This window comes from Emys orbicularis, chromosome 1 (assembly GCF_028017835.1).
Source record: "Emys orbicularis isolate rEmyOrb1 chromosome 1, rEmyOrb1.hap1, whole genome shotgun sequence".
Taxonomy (NCBI): Eukaryota; Metazoa; Chordata; order Testudines; family Emydidae; genus Emys; species Emys orbicularis.
In genome coordinates this window covers 178952621-178974126 of record NC_088683.1, presented here as the reverse complement: position 1 = coordinate 178974126, position 21506 = coordinate 178952621, and the positions used below count along the sequence as shown (strand labels likewise).

Below are 21506 nucleotides of genomic sequence, written 5' to 3'. Positions count from 1 at the left end.
CCACTGCAGATGCATTTTTATCACTATAAAAGGTGCTTATATTAGTATAGCTCATTTCAGTAAGTTTACCTGTTTCTAAACCAATATCATTATTAAAGCAGTGCAAAAAAATACCTACATACAGACCAGGCCTGAAGATATTGCTGCCACCAGCACAGATTTCAGCAATAGTTGGATGGCAGCCTTCCAGCAAGTACTAACCTTGTCCAGCCTGGCTTAGTTTGACATCACAATTGTGACTGTTCAGGTGGGTGCAGGCAGCCCTTGTGGCGGGATAGCAACAGCAGGACTGGCACACGGCTCAGTTAAACACACTTACACATCCATGGTTTCCCCATCCATTTTATTACCTCATCAAAAAACATCTGAATTGCTGAGCCACCATCACCTTTGTGTTGAATCTGTACTCCTCATCTTTAAAATTATCCTGCCAGGTATTTAAAAATTCTTACATTTCTTTTGGCTTTTGTACACTTTCCTTAGCAAAATACTCATCACTTGTTGGCATTGTTTTATATAACAGGAACATACTTCGGTGCTGTATTTTAAGTGGGGAAGGAATATCCCTTAAAAAATTGTGTGGATTGAGCAACAGTGAGGGAAGAGAGAAGTCAAGTTTTGGATTGTCGATTAAAAAACTTCCCTTTTTAATTAAATCCCAACTTTCCCAGTGTTCTCGAGCATAATGTATATGCTGCACCACTCCTGTTTTTACTATGGAACCTCGCTGGTAAAGGAGTCCTAGCTTTCATATATTTCCAGTAGCATTTCTGGATGCGTCCATGTGCTGCAAGAGCTGGTCACACTGGGATGTTATTTTCTTGATTGCTTGTTGCAGCCTAGCACTGAATCCTCCTCACACTGTCAAGGTAGAGCCTGCTTTTAGCATTTGTCTTTCACTCTAGAAACATGTCGTCATTTACAGTAAGAACAGCTCTCCACAGCTAAAACCAACTTAGAAATAAAGCTAAATTTACAGCAGAAAAATATTGGAGCTAGACTGCCATAGTTATGCTGATGCAGATTAGTCTTCCTGTAGATAATACTGGGTGTAGCTATAGCACCTTCCTTTCGAGGACCTTAAAAGTGCTTTAGCCAGTAATTAAATGTCAACCACCTGTGAGGTGGGTAAATAGGGTGTAGTTTTGGGGGGATTTTAAATAGCCAGAGAAACCAGCTCAGTGAGGAGGAGGAAGAGAACCCAACGTCCTAGTCTCCTGCCCAACACTTGCTGGTACAAAACAGCCACTATCATTAGGAATAGTTTTACAGATATGTACATTTAAAAGCTAAAGCTTGAGATTGTATAGTTTTGAAGTGGGGAAGGGAGGAGGGGAACTAAATCCAGACTTGTCCTACTTTGTGCAATGAACCACGCATATATAATTTGCAGTCCTGAAAAAATGGGTGTTGACTGAATGGCCTTTTTTGGATTGATGATTGTTTCCCTTCTCTCCTCGCCCAAAGCATCTGGACTTGTCTCAGTCTTGCCCGTCCACTGCACGAATGCCACTTAGTGAGGGGGCAACGGCTGCATCTGGAGGGCATCATATGTGTCCTTGGTTGCGGAGCTGAGTCCCTGAAAGAAGAAAGAGGGTAAGGTGGATGAGGTAGACCTTGGACCAATCGCCTGCCTTTAGTCTTGCCTGAAGTGGGAAGCGGGTGTTCAGCACACTAATCCATTCTGTAGCAGTGATGAGAGGCACTTGTTCAAATCACTATTTCCCTTGAAGATGAAAGGTCAATGGTCGTCAGTTTACCCTGAAGGTAAGATGCATGCTGAATACGGGTTAATGACAAACATTGCTATAGTAACTCCTCCTGAAAGCTCACACAGTGCTTTACAATACTAACCTCAGCAGCAGCACGTTCACTCACATCGTGGCTATGTTTGAATGGTGGACAATGTGTCAGCTAGGTAGAGCTACACACCGCAATAAGCTATATCCAACTGAAAGTGCATTCTGCCTGCCTAAATTTCCCTCTGCACTGACCCAAGTAGGAATTTGGCCAGGACACCTGAGTTTAACACCAACTCCTGCCACCAGCCTAGTGCATTTGGTATGGCAGCAGCACTGCAGATGGAAGAGTGCTCATCAATCCCTTTCTCCCCAGCTCAGTCCACCTCAACCCCTCTGATTTTCTATTCCAAAATGGTCTTTGGCACCACTCAGCTTTATTTACTTTACTTGTCCCAGCATCCTTTGCACTGATTGCAACAGTATACTAAAGTGACGAACAACCAGCACACAAGATTCTGGGGTACTTGAGGCCCAAAGGCTCCATCTACAGCTAACTGAGCAACGAGTTGCTGGGGACTCCTGCAGGCTGTAGATACTGGCTAAAAGCAAGATGCTCTGTGCCGCTTTAAAGGTATGTTTCTTAGCTCATTGGCTGATAGTGAACATTCATAGGTTTACTTGGTCATCCATCCAGTCCTACCTTTCTGAGAGTCTATAATCTCACAAGGGCCTAGTTGAAACCGGCCTTGAACAAAATCATTGCGGTTGGTTAGAGCTGACCAGCCGATGACAATTCAGGTTCATGGCAACTTTTCAAGTAGGTATGGGTCTGTGTAAGTTACGTTTACCGGGGATGTGGAAGACCCAGGTTCAAGTCTTTGTTCTGCCTGATTGAGATCAGAGGGTTTTTTTTTCCTACCCCAGCTCACTGCAAATCAGGCCCAGTAGAGACTTTAACCTGGGTGTCCCACATCCCAAGCCAGTAACCCAACGACCCAGCTGTAGCATGAGTCAGTCTCCATTCCGCTTCAGTAAAAATGTTCTGTTCTACTACTGGGGAATCTGTAGCGATCTAGCCTGCAACTAAGGCCTTCGTGGAGAAAGTTTCTCAGGGAGATCCCACTCAGTCCTCAGCTACAAGTATGACCACCATGACAAAGTTGCTCACCGGAAGTTAAGTGTAGGAGAGAAGGGAAAAAAGCTCTCTTTTCCCCCCTGTTCCCCCACCTTGACTCTCCATGAGGAACTTCCCTAGGGAATATAAGATGATCATCTGAGCTTCAGTGCCTTTAATACATCTGCCAGGCTCCTCCAAGAGCCCAAATAAACTTCAGGACTGGAGTAGGGCATCGGGGCTGGTATCCGGGGGCGGGGTCAAGTCTACATTTTGGTTCAGTTCCGTTCTGCTTCAAGCCACCAAAACAAAACAAAGTTTGGTTACTGTTTTGAACTGATTCACATCAAATTTCAGTCTTGGTGGAAGTAAATTCAAAGAGTTAAAACTTAAAATTGAAGCTATTTTTTTTATTTTGACCATTTATTTATTTTTCAACTTTAACAGAAAACACTATGAAAACTCATGTTAAACTTTTTCATGAACACTTTGTTTTAGTTCCCTCCGATCACATCTTTGACCATTTGCTCTTTCCTATATGGGACCTCTGCAGTGAAAGGGTAAGTGAATTTAGGGCATGGGCCCTGCCTCAGGGGGAGCATCTGAAGGAATGCATTGCCCCAGGGGATGGAGAGCTATTACCTTTTTCCCTTGAGCTTGAAAAGTTACTAACTCCTAGGACCAGGGAGCATTCCACCTGTTCTCTCCCTGCAGGGGAACCTCAGAGGGTGCATCTACACAGCAATAAGAGACCCATGGCACAGGGTCTCAGAGCCCAGCCCAATGAGCTCACAGAGTTCAGGTGGTGGGGCTAAAAGTAGCAGTGTAGATGTTTTGGTTCTGAAACCAGTCTCAAAGACTGGGCTTCAGCCTGAGCCAGCTGACCTGGGCTCTGGGACTCACTGCCATGGGTTTTTATTGGCACATACAAATATCCAGCAATGCTTCCTATATCTCTGGGCCCCCTGCTGCCTCATTTGGTGTACAGGCAGCTCCTAAGCTGCTCCTCTCCCTCCCTATGCTTGTGGACTTGCCTCCTTCTATTCTCCTTATACTAGGGCTTGGTCTACACTAGCAACTTAGGTTGGTTTAAGTGCGTCGCTACAGCACAGTTATACTGACCTAACTCATGGTGTAGACAGTGCTCTGGCGCCAGGAGGGCCTTTCCCCTCGACATAGCTACCGCCTCTTGGGGAGATGGAGGACCTGTGCCAACCGGAGACGCTCTCCTGTCAGCGTCTTCACTGAAGTGCTACAGCCTTTTTCGTGTAGACAAGCCTCAAGCCAGGCCTGTTTATTGTCTCATGAAAATAAGTTCCAATAGCTTAAAATACTGAGCTTAAAAATGCCGAACCTTTATTTTAAACCCCTCACCTAATTTTTTTTCTTTCATTTCCGGTTCAGGTAAAAATACCAGTTCGAGCTGGTGCTGCAGTGCTGGTTCCATTCCCTGCTGCTACCCTACCCTCTCCACTAGTGGTCAATGCCATATGTGCAAAAGAAAATCCCCTAATGAACCTGCCTGTTCAATTCTGTAAGATAACGAAAGCTGCTTGTTGACCGTAGCTGTCCAGGAGAACTAAGCTTTTGATTTTACCTTTGAGTCGCTGCAGATGCTAGGCAGCCATTCACCAACAGTTGGTCATATTACACAGCAGGTAATTCGGGCTACTTCAAGAACAACCAGACACGTCCTTTCCATGTTACAGCCTATCTGGGCAGAGGCTATAGAGCAGACAGAGGCAGCAAATGATGCTTCTAGGAAGTCCAGCTGCCAGAATTTTGGAACTAGTGTAGAGCAGCTCCCTCTCCTGCTAGCGAATCCAAAGAGCAGGGACATTCAAGATGATCTGGGCTACTTTTAACCAAGGGTTACAGTGGGGTGGTCTTAGCTTTGAAGTAGCAGCAGCAGCACATCACCTCTGGTCAGACAGACACTCTGAAGCCCCCTAGCATCATCCATTAGCAAACAAAGGTTAGACGTACAGTTAGGAGCTGCAATCAAATCACTGAATTGGATGAGAACATTGCTATGTATGCACTCCCTACCTGGTAGACAGCATCATTCCCTTTGCCTCGCCGCCTCTGGTGCTTTGGGAAGTAAAAGAGAAGCCATGGATTAATAGCCACTACTGCTTTATGTAGTGGGGGTGCTGTGATTTACTGTATTTCAATATATAGTGTTCACAAAAGTGCCTCTTATTTTATAGGCTAGATACAATTAAGAAATAGCCCTCATTTCTCAGGTGGTGACTGCTGCATGCCATGTGGGGGCTAAGTGACTCTGCACTCTATTAAATACAGAGGACAATGCAGTAAGTTTCCTAACCTTCAGCTATTCACCCAGCATTAATTTTGTGAACAGCTTCTGATGCAAAGGAAGCACTCATGGGCCCCTTAGGAAACAACAAACTCAGACAGCATTCAGTAAAATGACATGCATGTAAACAGCCCCACCGCTGTCTGTCTCTCGGCTTTCAGAAGAAAAACCTGCCTTATGACCTGGATGTCAATCAATCAATGAAACATTTCCCTTGGAATGGTGTTTTGTCAGATCAACCAGCTGACCACAGCATCATGCAAGATGCAGGTTTCCAAGTGTGACATTTCAAAGAGTCGCTGCAGCAGTCCTTGTGCACTACAATGTATGTACGAAAGGGTGAGTGACAAGGTGCATGCACCCCCCCATCTGAGGGGGTTAGGTGAACATTATCAGCTGTAGTGCCCACTAAAGTTAAAGTTTACACTAAATGCCCTTGTTTTCACAGCTTTCTGAAACCAAATACTCTTATTGAGGATGAAATTCTCCAATTTGTCCTTTTCTGTGGGTGAATTTTTGTTTGGAACTTTGAGCCCAGGCCCGTACCTGTTTGAGTGACAGGAAAGGGGTATTTAAATTTTTTAAAACAAGTCTACCTACACAATTTTAGCAAGAACTACCATAAAGATGCTTGAGAGATGAAACTCTGCAAGGGTATGATCCTTACCCAGAACCATGAGCGCCTTTATTTCGTTTGAGAGGGGAAACTGGAGCACTTGTAAACTGTGCCCCAAGCGTGCACAACAGATTTTTTCCAATTATGGCTGCAAACCGATATATATTCCCAAATTCACTTGGTATTAAACATTCAGAACTTTGAAACTACAGCACCGATTTTCTTCAGACTTTCCACTGAAACTTAAATTGAGCTGGGAAGGAAGAAAATTAGTATAATGGTTTTTAAAAACCAGCACATTTAATTTTTTTCCCTGAAGTTATTCTGCAGGCACAGAACTGAATGCCCTGCATAAGGGCAGTGGTGTAACCGTTTGTTTCTAGTATCCATGGGATGCTACCTTCTGTCTAACCTCTCAGGTTGCACTCAAGTCATGAACAGAAAAGTAAAAGTTACATTAATAATAATACCTGTTTTTTGTAGAATGCTTTTCATCAGTAGCTCTCAAAGCACTTCAATATTTAATGTATTAGCTGTTTGGAAAGCACTAGTAGACTGCAGCTGCTACTGGAAAGAAGTCAATTCTTGCTTTAGTGGGGTGGTGGTTTTTTTTTTAAATCGGGAATTCACCTTGTATGTGATAGTCATGAGGATGTGTGTTGTAGTGGGAACCTCTTATATGGGATGGAAAATTCTTAGCATCATTATACCTGCCCTTGTTGAAAAGAAAGGTACCACTCACCTCTCCCTTCTTCCCAATTTCACTGTATGCCTCGCCCATCTTGTCCTTCTGCAAAGACTGGCAACCAAATTTAGAGAACAGCATTAGCAGTGTAAGAAGCCATGCTAGCCCCATTGATATCCTTAGCCCCACTGCAGAGTTTCTCCTTTCCCTCTCTTTCACTTCTAATCCCTCCCCTCCCTCGGACGACTCCTAGCCTTAGTTCCATCTATATGAGGTTGGTTCTTTGAGACCTTCTCCATTCCAGTCTCTCTTCATGCAGATTCTTGGAAATTCGACAGCTAATCAAATCCTTTTCTATGATGTCTGGCTCTGAGTCTTCCACCCCTTCTCTTAAACTTAAAAATCCTGTTTCCTATATGTTCTTCCATTCTTCTTCTCCATCCTTCTCACTGCAAGCATCCAGCTTAATGCATTCATTTCCACTGTATTCAAGATCTGCTTCTCTCTCTTCCTCAGTGCCCAGAATTTGGAGCCATACAAATGTGCAGGCCTCGTTACTGTCTTGCAATATCTTTGTTTTCAATTTGCTAGGCATTTGCCTATTGCAGAGCAGTCAGCTCACTTCTCTCCATTTAGTCCATGCCTTTCCTGTTCTGCTTAAGTTCATTGCTGAGCTCACCTTTATCCTCTACTATCGAACCTAGGTCCTTGAACTTCTGTACCTGTTAGTAATGGCTGCCCTCCAGACTTAGTCTTGGCATCTTCCTGCAAGGTATCAAATCTACAGCCCCTATACTGTGTTTTATTGCAGCTGATTTTCATGCCATCTCTTTCAAGTATGCCCCTCCATCTCTCTGAAATCTTCCTTCATTTCCTCTTTGCTCTCCCCCACAAGCACATCATCAGCTGCAAAAAGCATGCGGCAGGGTGCCACTCTCTGGCTGTTTTCTGAACGTGCATTAAGTACCCATGTAAATAAAAAGGGACTTTTTGCCAAGCCATGGTGTACTCCAACTCTTACTAGAAACTGTTCAGTTTCTCCACGTGGACTTCTAACTGTGGTAACAGCACCCCATACAGATCCTGGCTGAGTCTGGCTAGCCTTCAGCCACCTGTTTCATTCTCATACACCACCAGATGACTTTTCTTGGACTGTAGTCATGAAGCATCTCAAGATCGATTAGTATTATGTGCAGTGTTTTCCTCTATACCTCAGACCAGTTGGTCTTTGTATAGCATATTGCATGGGGCAAGCCAATGAATATGCAGCATGGATGGAATCGAACGGACTATTTATTTTACCAGTACTTCATCATAGCACCAACTCAACTAAGTGGTAATTGGCTCCTTCACTAGAAAATCCCAGGGTCAAGCAAGGTTCAGAACAGCTCCTCTGGCTGTAAGGTGGCCACCATATCACCAAGGTTCAGGGCACCCCATTTAGAGAGAGAAACTGAACTGAGGGCCAGGCAGAGGGTACTGCTCAGGCTATAGAGGGAGGGAGCAAAAGGAACTCTGCAAGGTCAGAGAAAGAGGATATCCTCCTGGATGTGCTATGGGAAGGGATTTACTAACTCTCAGGGCCCTGCTAACTCAGGTGGTGCTGAAAGTCTGTAAGGGAAACCGATTGACTCCCAAGTGCAGCTGAAAATTCCCAACACAGGATGAAAACCCAGGGAGAAGTTGAGCAGGACTCCAGTGCTAACTCTCCAGGTCACTACTGTTGTCTGCTACCCCCTAGGGTAGGATGTTGTTCCCCTTCATTGTGGTTGTGTTAATGAACCAGTATCCCAAGTAAGATGCTACTGGGGATGCAGTTAGTTACAAGGGAAGTTCTGCCAATGCTGCTTCAGAAAGATCAGGCAGGGGGCCAGCTGGAAACAAAAATATTCCATAGACTAGGGCAGTAAGTGCGGGGGGTAGGCCATATATCTCTGTGCCGTCCCCATCCTCCCCCTATGAAGCAGGTCAGTCTAACTCATTTTGGGGAAAGGTGCCAGCATGGGGAACATATCCAAAACCTGACCCACAACATCAGTACAGACATTGCTGAGGGAGAGGGAGAGGGAGAGTGTGTATCAAACATTGCCCTTAGCACCCTGCAGTTCCTTAATTTACTCACAGTGTAAACTGTGTCCTGAGACGACTTCTTTCTTCTCTGCTGAAAAACAAAGGGGAAGAGCTGAGTATACAACATAGTGTCAGCATCCTTTACCTCTGTGCATATGGCTGTGTATTAACCATGCCGTTTTCATAGCTACGGCTATGTACTGACCTGTTTCTATGTATCCAATGTACACAGTGGATGCATATTACTGCCATCTTTTTCTGTATACTGCTCTCCAGCCTGGCACCTGGACAGATGTGGGTAGAAGAGCTACTGCTGCTTTGAAGGAGTTGTTTTTTATTTTTATTTTTTATGCTTAGTGAAACCTAATCCTTCCTCCCTTGATCTGCATAGCTGTCCTCAGCAGGAAAACCCTGAAACCCCGAGCAAGGGGAAGGCGTCCCCTCCCTCTTCCTCTCCAACAGCAGTGAGGTCTCAGCAAGTGCAGTTACTATGACTCTTATGTTACTTCATTGGCACTTGCTAAAGTGTCACACAGCTCTACAGTGAGACACTCAGCCCCTGTATGCCCTGCCCCCACATCCGTTGGGTTTGAGATGGAGTGTGATTTCCTATTCTGGGTTGTTGTGAGCTCCTAAGAAAGGTGCAGGGGTGAAGATTTTACTGTCTGCACATCAAAGACTCCAGCCTTGTGCTTTGTTAGGACTCTTCTGTCTTTATCCAAGGTCATCCCTTGCCTTGTGAGAGACATGAAGAGTGTTAACTACAGGCTGCAGTATGAGCAGCTAGCAGGGGGAGTGTTAAGCTAAAGATGGTTGCGGGCACAGCTATGTTAGGGAGGTGATTAAAAAAAAAAAGCAGCCGTGGAGCTCTACTAGCAATGCCTTCCTAGAATGGACACGGGTATGCTGCCAAAACTGCACGTAGCTTGGGTCAGTTTCCTGAACCAACCAAACAATCTAGAGTGCAGTTTGTGCTGGCCCAGCTCTGCTGGTTTAAAAAACAAAGAACGCATACACCCCTCAGCAACATAGCTATGCCAGGAAAAGGTTTCAGGGGGTTACGTGAAATACGTCTAGCCCTATGCCCACTGTGGCTAAGGGCATGAAGGACCCTCGTCACAAGAAGTTGAGCTGGTGCAGGATTTCCAGAACCAAGTCAGTTTATGTTGCCCTTTAAATAAGATGCACTGCCACTATCCAGCAGCCCTCAATTCTAGCCACACCACGGCAGCGTGCCAGCTGCAAAAGCCTGCTTAAGGTTAAACTGTCACTTGAGAATCTCCAGTAACCTGCTTTAGCATTAAGGCATCTACTCCGGTTGTGGACAAGTCGTGTGGGGCAGCAGAGATGGCACATCAGACGTGCGTGGCTAACAGAGGATAATGGTGCCCTGTACACACTACTCAGGACATCGTGTGAATAGGTACATGCACATCTTTGAGAGAGGTTAAGCACAAAAGGAAAGTTAAACAAGAGTGCAGGTCAGAGGAAGTTACCTGATTTCTCCCTCCCATTTCAAGGTCAGAGCCTCTCTTTTTAGTTCCCAGAACATCATATTCATCTCTGGTTGTACGAGACAATTTCTGCAATGAAAAAAAGGAAAAGTAGTCAGAGTGACAGAGACTTTGCTAATAAGCAGCTTTGGTCTTGGCTTAGTTAACACTGAGAGGAAATTCTAGTTCAACATCCAATTTACTGTACAAGTTATAACTGTTAAATAAGCCAAGAAGTAGTTTTAAAGGGAAAATAATCAACACTAATGAGCTAGGGCTGTATGCACCAGCCACCCTACTTGCTAGTCTATCCACTAGAATTCAGATCTTCCTGCCCCAGAACCACAGGACCCTGCCCCTAGAGCTAAAGGCAAATCACCATTAGTTGAAATAGGATTATGGCTTTTATACTGTCTCCCTCTAGTAGCTGGGGATGTATACTCATACACTGGAGCGGATTTGATTCTATTTAATAGAAGATACACTGATGCCATATCTACATCAGCCACGACATTACACCATTGATTTTTTTTCCCCTTTAAAAAGTCAAGATTTGCATTCAGTAAATTCAGGAAACCTTGTGCCGGAGCTCACTCTTGATGGGGATTGTTTACTTTACAAAGTAGACAAATACAAGAGGACCATGATAGAAGTACCCCAAATAAGGCATGATACAAAGAGAGGATCGATCAGGTGCTTCTGTTCCCCCTGTCTCCTATCACAAGAACGAAGGGACATACAGTGGGCTTGGAAAGATGGCAAATTCCAAACATACAAAAGAAATACTTTTTCATCCATTCAGCAATTAGATGATCCCGTCGCCATCTGATTGAGGTTGAGGTCAAGCACTGGGCAAGATTCAAAGAGACTGTACATTTATATGGATAAGACTATTCCGAGATTAACAGTTAATGCTAAAAAGATTATTGGAAAGGATCTAACACTTTCATGCTTCAAATCTTAAACTAATCTCTATCTATCTGGGCTAGGCAAACACTTCATGAGGAGCAGATTCTCACATCTGCCTACTGTGGAGTTGTTTGCATCGTCCACTTCATCATCTGATATCGGCCACTATAAAAGATAGGATATTGGTCAAGAAGGACCATGGGTCTGAGCCAGTCTGGTGCTTCCCATGTTCTAGGATACACAGCAAGTCACATGACTAGACCAATGGCGATACGGTGACTCATGAGCCACAGGAGATAAAGTGATCCCTGTTACTTAAAGAAGAACCAGAATCCCCCCAGTGGTGCTCAGATTCTGCATGTCTGATCCCACCCCATCTTCCATTCAAATCCAAAACCTGGAAATGGACAGTTGTTATTTCTGGGGTCTAGCTCTGATCTTGCCCAGGTCCCCTTGCTCCATCCTCCCATTAGATTCCACACTCACCCTTGCTGTCTTCTGGGAGGAAGAGCCACAGGCCTCCACCCTTCCTGGGCTCTTTTGAATGGAGCCACCTCAGGGACTACACAAAGGTTTTTGGGTGTGCAGTTCCTGTGCGGCACACCCGCAGCGAGCAGACATTGCTGCTGCTGCCGCCCCTGGCTTCCCTCAGTGGGGAGAAGAGGATCAAGTCAATTACTAGCTCTTGCAAAGCGCCAAATACCTGGAAGCCAGGTATGGGAAGGGGTTTGTGGATGCCTCATTCAGAAACACAGGAGCAGTGAGTGGGGGCCCTGCAGACAGAGGGGATGTGGGGGAACAGGGGCCGAGGGAGGGCGGGCGGGCAAGCAAGCAAACAAAAATGGTGGAATGAGATTTCCACCATTTGGATTCTAATGCTGGATCCAAATTCAGACCCAGACAGCTGTCAGGGTCAAATAAAAATCCAACCTCCAAATGTTACCTCTGGGGGATTTGAAGTTAGATCTGGACCCCAGTAGGTCAGTGAGTCTCGGTTTACACTGAAATTCATCCATTTCCTGCAGCTCAAGACAGGATCAATCTCTGACCAGTAGGCTCTTCCACTTACTCTAGTCTCATCAAGCCTGAGAGGCAGGTAAAACATCACTACAAGATGTTCCTGTTCTAGGTCTGATGCTGAATTCTGGTTAATTAAGCAAGGGTAGTGTGACCCCTCTCTCTCTCTCTCTCCCCCTTCCCCTTCCCAAGAGTTTACTATACTAGTGCCTTGTCATGGTTGAATGGAAGATAGTCATGCCACTGTGCTGTGCCATATTGTTCCTATCAGCAAAGAGAGAAACTGACAGGGGGCAAGTGTGTAGAAGAAAAGCTATAGAACTAAATTGATCCCTCAGCATTAGCCAGCCTCTTTACCTGAGAACAGGTAAAATTAGTGTAAATATATTAGTTTATAAACCTTTAACCACCTTCCTTCATTTCTAAAGGTAAAATAATAAAATTCTAATAAATCTAAAATAAATTCCTGTCAGGAGATCAACAGCACGTTGAGACATTGTGGGGTTGTTTTTTTTTAAAAAGACAGACACTTATTTGTGAAAATACATAATATTGTACAATAGCTCCACATACTGTACTATGACTATTACAAATGTAGTGCTCTGGTCCATTACTAGAGTACTCTTTATAAGCATAGAGGTTAGACTTGGTACCTTATAGACCATCTATGGTCAACTCCCTTTCCAGCAACCCACAATGCAACATTCAAGCAATAGTTAATAAATAATCTGGGAAGAGTTCACATTTGACCCTTAAAGTGTCGCATTCCAGAGATCCATATTCTAAACCCTATCACACGGAGCAGTGAAAAGATGCAGGCGACTTAAATGAGGCTACTCAAATAAGTACATACTACTCAGTGTGAGGTAGTACTGCAGGGTCAGGCCCTCTGTAGAGGAAAGCATATGCAGATGGGCACATGTGTGTTTCATGGACTCACAGACAGCACACCCCAGCCCCTGTGCATGCATTGGACAGGCTGCATCTGCCAACTGGAGAGCACCAGTTCAATACTAGAATTAACTGCTCCTACCCTTCTGGTGAATGGACATGCCAAGTGCACCTCCTGCATATTAACAGAGTCAAGCCTTAAACCAGAGTCCTAGTGTTCTGTTGGTAACAGGTGAGTGAGAAGGAAGTTTCCCCCAAGGTGAGCCATTAAGAGCTAGCCCCAGTGGGAAGTCACTTCCCCTTGTAGCTACTACACTGCCCACTTGTGATTGTTCCTCATTAGTCTGCCTCATCCAGCCCATCCTGAGAGCCTTCTGGCCAGAAAAACGCCATCTCATTCACAGGACAGCAGGAGGAGAGGAGAGAGCATGTCTGGATGAGCAGATTAAAAACATGTTGACATAAGAGCAGCAGTCACTTACATTATACACGTCATTCTGGCCCTGCAGTGCTGGGGATTCAGGGGCTTTGCTGAACTGAAAAAGAGAGAGAAAGCAAAGTGAGCACCTGGCAACAGCAGCATAGTAGATACAGCCCCTGGGGGAGTTATTCTTACCTTAGGTGGGGAACCTACAGACTAACAGCCTGTGGCCCTGCCAGTGCCATCAAGAGTTTGCCATCTGGGGTGCCTAAAAGAGCCAAAAATCTATACAAATTCCTGCCCTGCTCTCTGCGGGCGCTTTCCTTTGTATTTCAGTCCACTCTCAGGGATTGGTCGTGCTTTTAATGGTGCTTTACAACAGCCCTTTGGAAGCTTAAACACAGACAGGATTTCCTACTGAGTTTTCTCCTCCACTGTGCACGTGCACACAGGCATGTTACGGCAGGGTCACCGTCGTGCTCCAAGCCAATGAATGCAGTCCGTTATTGGAAAGTCTCTCACAAGGACAAGGGCTGCTAGCATTAATGAGGTCTTTCATGGGCCCCGCCCTGCAGGATCAAGCTCTAAAAAACTAATGACACCTTTTAAGTCCCCAGGCTGTGCAATGGCAGAAGGTGCTATATAGGTTGGGGAGGGGTGTTTGAAATTTTTCCTCTTAAGTCTGAATATTTTTGCTCCCATCTCCACAACTCTTGCAACCAGCCACACACACTTCTCCTTGGCCTGCCCAGGCTTAGTTGTTTGTTGTTGTTGGGGGGGGGGGGGGTTGGGGAGGGGAAGAGGGAGGAAGGGAAAGCGTATAAATTAAAAGCAGCCATTTGAGTTCTGAGATTTTTCAAAAAGTGAAAAACCACCAAATTTTTACAAGTGTTTTAACCTCTCATAGCTCAAAAGGAGCTTGGCCTAAACATTTCAGATTTGCTTTATATGCTGAAAACTAGCAGACAGACTCCAGCAATGTAAACTTAGTCTGACATTTAGTCCTGTCCCGACTGTAAGCTACAGAGTTTCTAAACCCCCCTTCTTACCACAATGGAGTTTACAAGGTCAGTTTGCATTGCCTATTCATTCATTTTAAAAAGATGCATCTCTAGGGGCCCATCCAGTGCTCTGGGCCTCTATCTCATACCTTAATCACAATATAAGCAGACAAACGTGCACCCATAAATATATCCACGTCAAATGATGCCCTCCTCAGCAGACTTACTGAGAGAGAGAAGAGACAAGCTTTGCTGCATGCTTGGAAGATTAAGAAGTCTGGGCTCCAACAGATTGTGGGGTGGGGTTCAAAATAGAGGACCCTCAGAGAGCACCTTGCTAGCAGCTCCTCACTTTCATGGAGGGCACTCGACTTCAGCCTCTGCTGATCCTGACTAGCGTAGTATGTATTCATGGGGAGAAAGATGATCTCGGGTAACCAGGTCCCAAACCTACGGAGTCTACAAGGTCTGCTAGTGCAGTTTGATCCCTGGAAGCTGTGACCGCTCCTTAAGGCGGGTGCTTTGCCCAGGCCATTTTGAATCAGGTACAGTAGGACATTGGCTCTAAGCGCATCTCTATAGAGCAGCTGTGCCTGCCATGTTGGGGCATCCCCCACCTCCACTACTTCAAAGGGACTCAGGCATCGCTGTATACCCGTTAGCGTCACACTTACAGCTAAAAGCGCTTACCAAAGACAGCACATTCATAACTTGCGTTTAAGATCTGTGACCCCAGCCTTGCATGGGTGAGGAGGGGCTCTAGCCATCAGTATGGATCTCACAACCTCTGCAGTCTGAAGGTGCTTGCCGGCTGCTGTAGCAGGCTTAAAAGGGGGCTGGAGCCGTTGTAGTCACAACGACCCTGCCAAAGCAAAGATGGCCAAAGCATGCTGATGGCTTGTCAGGGGCCAATATCAATTCATTTCAATACAATTCCATTACTGGGCAATGAGATAGCCAGCAGTTCTTTGAAGGCCCCCTCAGCTCTGCCTACGCAGCAGCCAGGAGAGAGACCAGTTCTACAGCCCAATAGCTAAAGCAAAGAACTGACCAGCTTTACAGACATGCAGAGCCTCTAAGTGCCACAAGACAAAATAGCTTCTATTCTAGTAATTTATGAGATCTGCTGGGGAAACGGTTACATTTTTAATCCCACTGAAGCTGCTCCGGGTCTCCTGGGGAATTCAGCAAAGCCTCTTTGTAGCCAACTTTCTACACAAGAAAGCATCACACAAAAAGCTTTCTACCCCAGGCATGCCTACGTAGCAAAAGATTGATGGAAGGTTTGTCTACACCGAAGGGTTTCAAGACTTGATACAGGGGTAACTGGGAGAAATTTAATGGCCTGTGATATACAGGAGATCAGACTAGAGGATCTGACCGGTCTCTTCTGGCCCTAAACTATGAATTTAGGTAAGGGATTTGCACTGCATGTATGTACAGAACTTCGTATACGGACACCACTTTCTAGAGGGAAGAACACCAGGTAGACAGGACTTGTGTGTACGGACTCCTCTGGCTGAGGGGAATCAGAACAGCTCCTCTTTGCTCTCCCCATCAGGACACTCGGAAGTCTGCAGACTCCAATTTTTTAGCTCCATCTTAACTAAATGGAGTGGTACCAGGGATGGGTTGGTCCTCTTGCCTCTTCCTCTGAAGCAGCAACTTATTTATTTGCTATCACTGAATTATTACTGTATACACATTTAGTTAACAGCTAGACACATTGCAGAAGGTAGGCTATTCCATCTCCTATGGGTAAAATCCACTGCCTAGGACATCTCCAAGCAGATTACATGCACCTGCTGCTAATATTCAAATCACCCTGCAAATTTGTCACTAACCTTAGAAGGGGAATGAATTTCTCTCACTTTGGTTTCTCACTCTAGAGGAGTTCTGGGCTGGGAACAAGCAACTGCTGGGCTAGTTCACCTCGGCTTCAGCATCCTGCTGCTCTAGGTTCACACGCTCCTGGGCAATTTTACTGAGCCCTCCCTAATGATCGCTCTCTTTCCCCAACAGCAGGGCAGGTCCATGACTCCCGCAGTCAAGTACAATGTGCGTGTGGGGGGCATCTGTCTGTCTGTCTTTTCGCTCTGGCAGACTCACACAGACGAGCAGTCCTAGAGCAGCACTTTCATCTGTTTCGTGGTGGATACGCTGCCTTGGGACACTGTTTTTCTGTGGAACAGATGAGTGCCAGCAGCTGCAGGGCAAGCTTCCCCTCTGCCCGCCCCAACTAGCACACCTCCGCCCTGCCTGGGAGGGACCCGCGAGAAGGGAGATCCAGTTCCAGGCCTATTCAATCCTTGGCTTCTCTGCAGCAGGCTGACAAGGAAGGTGCCCATTTTGAATGGGTTTGGGGGCTGAAGATGCTGGGGAAGAGCTGCTTGCCTAAGCCAGGGAGAGGAGGGATGCTCCCCTCTGCTTTTAGCAGAAAGGGGGGTTTGTGCTTCCCCCCAGCTCCCTTAAATTGGCCTCTGAGGGGAATTGGACTGAAGCCACCAATTCCCTTCATGGGTCACTGAACAGCCATCAGAGGTCAACAACAGCCCATCACTGCCCACTTACCCCTGTCACCGCTCTCAGCCGGAGCCAAGCCTCCTAAGACTCCATGTATCCATTACCAATCCCCAACTCGACATCCAGAATGGTGGGGTGTGTTTTTTTTTAAACACAGTTTAGCTTGGGATTTCTCCTAAGTTTTCAGACCCTGTTCATGAAGTATTCCTTTCTCTCCATTTATCACGGTCTCTTCATTTCAAAGAGACATAAACCTACTCGCAGTGCTGACCCAGCATCTCCTACCTATTCTGTGCAGCCTCTGATACCGTGTCCACCACTGTAGTATCAGAGCAGCGTACAGAGTTAACAAGGACCCAGAACCACCAAGGTACTTAGGCTTCATTCCGTTGAAGTCAATGAAAGTTAGGAGGCTAAATACCATTACAGCTCCTGGGCCAAGGAGACTGGCATCTATCATGTGAGGTTTCCTCTCCATTCCTCCCCTTCAGGGAAAGATTATGTCTAAGAGTTTTCACCTGAGACAGCCAACATCACTAGTCACTTTTGAAGTTTGGGAACAGTTGAACTACATGGAGTTCAGTTAGAGTTCCCCAGCCACTGGTGTTCAAGTTTCCATCCATCCCTCTGACACTGTCTCCTCTCTGGCAAAAATGCCCGTCTTCACTGCCCACTTCTCCCGCACCAAGCCTGGTGCAGAAGGAAAAAATATTCCTCACCAAAATTGGTAGACCCACTACTTTATCCTTCCTCAAATTCTTCCTCTGCTGCGATGCCTGCAAACACTGCTAGCAGAGAATGCCTCAGCAAGCAGAGGCTACTGTTTATCAGCAAAATGTGGATGCTTTTGCAAAATATTTTGTCCCCCTTCCCCACTCCCGTTTGTCTGTTTTATACACCCATTTTGTCTTGTCATAAGTTGAGATAGTGATCTTTCTGAGGCAGGGATTGTCTTTTCATAACCCTGACTAGGCCCCATGGCACAATAATAAACATGTGCTCATAATGGCTACCAGACCCATAATTCCTTGCTCTGTTGGCAGGGTGTGTTGGGGTCCCTGAGCCTTCAGGGCTAAACTATTATCACATGGCCGTCATGTTGCATAAAGGCAGGAAGAGCACTGACCACAGCTTGAATGAGGCGATATCAGGCTGGGGCTAGTTGGCATTATTCTTTATGTTGATACCTCGTCCAAAGACTAGGCCAAAGGTGGGGCGTGAGCGAAAAATCACAAGCAAGTTCTAAGGTGGAGAGAGAAGAAATGCTGCAGATGCTGAATCCCCACAGGATGCGGACTCTGGGGAACCTTGCCACCATCACCCACAGTGACTCAGTTGGCTACTTTCTGAAATCTCCCAGGCCCCTCCTTGTACTTTCCATATTCTGATGGTGAGTGGGTGCAACTCCTGCAGGAGCACTGCCTGTTTCTTTTTAATTAACCCACCAAGACAGATCATCAGCTGCAACGTGTTGCTAGATTTTGCATTTTACGCTTGGGACTCGTGCACTTCTGGGCCCTGCTCTGGAAAAACAAAATCAGTTAAGAGTGCTCACAGCCCACTTCAGAAAAGGAAAGGCCTTCCCACGAAGGAAGTTGCAATAATCCTACCAGGCTTTCCCTACCTCTTCAGCACTCAAATACTGAACTGCTTTCACTCCTGCCAGATCCCAGTGCTCAGCACAAGTCTCTCAGGCATCACAACGCTGAATCTGCAAACCCAGCACTTCTCATTTTTACTGACAGCCGAAAGACCATAGGCTAATACATCATCTTTCAAGCCAGGCAACTATCCAAGAAAATCTGATCTTCCCCCAACCACTTCCCAGCCCACATACAGCCTGACAAACACCAAATGGTTCCGTGTTTTGAGGAGACACTGTGGCGATTAGACTAACCTTAGCTTTCAAAAAGAGGGCCGTAATGATGACTGCATAGATGAAGAGGATCCCATCCAGTATGTAGCACAGTCTCGGGTCTGTCAGTCCTGGAACCGGTGCAGCATCTATACAGAAATACCAAGTACATTAATAAAAACAAGGTCATTTGCATTATAATATACAGGCTGGCGTGTATGTGGCAGTGCTGCCCTCTACTCAACAGAGCAACAGCCACTTCAGTGTGTGTGTGATTATGTACCCCCATAGTGGCTGGAGGCCTGCAAAAGGACATAAAAGGCCTAAGGCAACTGGCAGTAAAGGAAGACTCTCTTTTAGCGCAAGAGGCTGAAGAGGACTGTTATGAAGCAGAAAGTCCAAGTTCTATTCCCTGTGGCATGTGTGTGCAGTTTAGCGGGTGACTAGGATATCTGCATATCTATGGTCAAAGATCTACAATGCAGTTATTTGAAGAATGCCTGACAAACAACTATTACCCATCAAGTTGGTCATTAGAATCCAACATTATCCCCTGCAGGGAGTCATGGCAACAAGAAGTTGTGACATAGAAATGCTGTTAAGCGTTGGTGTTTATGTCCTGGGCCCAGTCATATGACATGATGACGGTTACCTCCCGATCCCATCTTATGGCAGACAGCAGAATGCCCTGACTCCACTGGCACCTATTACAGTCATGACTACACCTGTTCAGAGAGAACTAAAAAGAGGAGCCAGAGCTGAGAAGTTCAGCTGTGGAGCCAACAGGTCAGGTCCAGAAGTTGGAGCAATCTTAGATCGAGGGTTCAGGTCCAGAACTATCTGTCGAGGAAAGGCTACAGGGTAATCTAAAAAGCAGAGAAAGATCACCTTTCCAGGAAATGGAGGAAGGTAACAGGTTATTTGAATTGCAGAATTAGAGGGAATTCAGAGAAGGGTGAAAAAAAAGTATCAAGAGCACAGAAAACTCCTATGAAGAGAGATTGAAAAGTCTGGGATTGTTCGCCTTAGGAAGGAGATGAATAAGAAGGGACAAGATAAAAGTATATAAAATAATAAATGGTGTAGAGAAGGTAGACAGGGAGAACAGAAGTTCCCAGTCTCATAACACAATGAAATTAAAAAGGTGGCAAATTCAAAACGGATACAAAGAAATACTTTTTCACATAACGTGATTAAACTATAGAACTTGTTGCCACAGGAAGTTGTTGAGACCAAGACTTTAGCAAGATTCAAACTTGTCATTAATACAGATATCAAACATATCATGAATTATGATACTTCTGGATAAAATTTTTGGAAGGGGTATAAAACCTCATGCTCCAGGGTCTAAGCCAACCTCCAACTATTAGAGATCAGGATGAGACTCACATCTGTTACTGCGGGGTTCTTACTCCTTTTTCTTTTCAATCTGCTACTGGCCACTGTCAGACAAGATACTGAACTAGATGGACCTTGGATCTGATCCAGCCTGGCAATTCCCATGCACCACACACGATAGATGTTAGTCACATTGCTTAATGCATTACTGGAACACACGCTGATATTACGGTTGATGAGGGCAGTATAGAAACCTTTACAGAATAGAATGTTCTATATGCTGGCTCTCTATTCTGATTTGTTCCCCCACATAGGCCACTCACTCTAAAAAGCTCTAGTTATAAATTTTTTTGCAGATAATGTTTTTTCTATAACAGCCACATCAATGTGAGGAAATCTGCCTTCTGTAGGATCAAAGTGTCCAGTAAGTTAATGGTGATGGATTTAAAGAGCTGTATTCATACAGAGAGTTTGTGTACACTCAAACTTTTAGTCATGTTTTAACACTTGATAATACAATTGTAAATTCTAGTGTGAACACTATACAAGTATTTATTCCAGGACACAAATGTTCGCTGCTAGTTGTGTTTAAACTGAATGGGTTATTACACTGAGGCAGATGAAATTGTCAATACATTAAAATGATTTTTCTAAACTAGGAATTGGCATTCAATTCAAAACATTTCACATGCTTAGAAACCATACACTTACAGAGTATGTCTACACTTGAGCTGGGGGAGTAATATCCAGTTTGAGGAGACACACCTGTGACGTTGTGCAGTCTACATGGTTTTATAAAAACATGACAATAAGTGAATATAATGTAACTGGGATAGTTTTATAAAAAAATTGATAATAAGTGACTATAATGCAAATGGGATATGCTTTGTGCAAAAGGTCTCTTGTAAGGTATCATTACAAAGCTCATAAGCTACTGAGTGTGATCATCCTATTTGTAGAAATGTACCACTCTTGTATCTAAAACTAGAAATATAAAATGTAACTCTGAGGGCCTATTGTAATTATGTAAAGTGTGGGCCATTAATGATGGTTTGGAATCTTGATGACTCCCATTGTCTGCAGATGGCTGTTTACCTGTGAGTCTCCCTGTATATGTGTGTGCTGGCAAGTGAGTAATGAAGTCTTGCAGTGACATGTGATCATGTCACCTGAACTGGAATCCATCTTTAACCTGGTGCTTTTCCAGTGAGGGGAGGGGGTGGAAACCCAGAGGGACAAAGGGTTCCCGCCTTATGCAAAAGATATATAAAGGGGTGGAAGAGAACAGAGAGGGGGAGGAGCCATCATGGAGAATCCCCTAGCTAACACCTAAGCTGGAACAAGAGCTGTACCAGGGGAAAGAATTGTGCCCAGGCCTGGAAGGTGTCCAGTCTGAGAAAAACTTACTGAAGCATCTCTGAGGGTGAGATTATCTGTATTTAGTTTGATTAGGCATAGATTTGCGCATTTTATTTTATTTTGCTTGTGACTTACTTTGTTCTGTCTGTTAC

At 45.1% G+C, this 21506-nt stretch overlaps 1 protein-coding gene across 4 annotated transcripts in view; it reads right to left on the bottom strand.

Moving 5' to 3' along the window:
* Positions 1 to 326: 326 nt before the first annotated feature.
* The window catches only part of CD247 (CD247 molecule), an 82233-nt gene continuing 61053 nt past the window's right edge, over positions 327 to 21506 (bottom strand). Inside the window, exons 2-8 of one of the 4 annotated variants that reach the window (XM_065414248.1) lie at positions 18700 to 18806; positions 13340 to 13393; positions 10044 to 10130; positions 8600 to 8638; positions 6535 to 6591; positions 4899 to 4947; positions 327 to 1571 (exon numbers count right to left, since the gene is read on the bottom strand). In XM_065414248.1, coding sequence (XP_065270320.1) covers positions 1339 to 1571; positions 4899 to 4947; positions 6535 to 6591; positions 8600 to 8638; positions 10044 to 10130; positions 13340 to 13393; positions 18700 to 18806 — 626 coding nt within the window. In that variant the 3' untranslated portion in view covers positions 327 to 1338. Of the gene's footprint in view, positions 1580 to 4898; positions 4948 to 6534; positions 6592 to 8599; positions 8639 to 10043; positions 10131 to 13339; positions 13394 to 18699; positions 18807 to 21506 lie in introns of all 4 variants that reach the window. The other 3 variants (XM_065414255.1, XM_065414263.1, XM_065414272.1) reach the window with 3 other exon arrangements.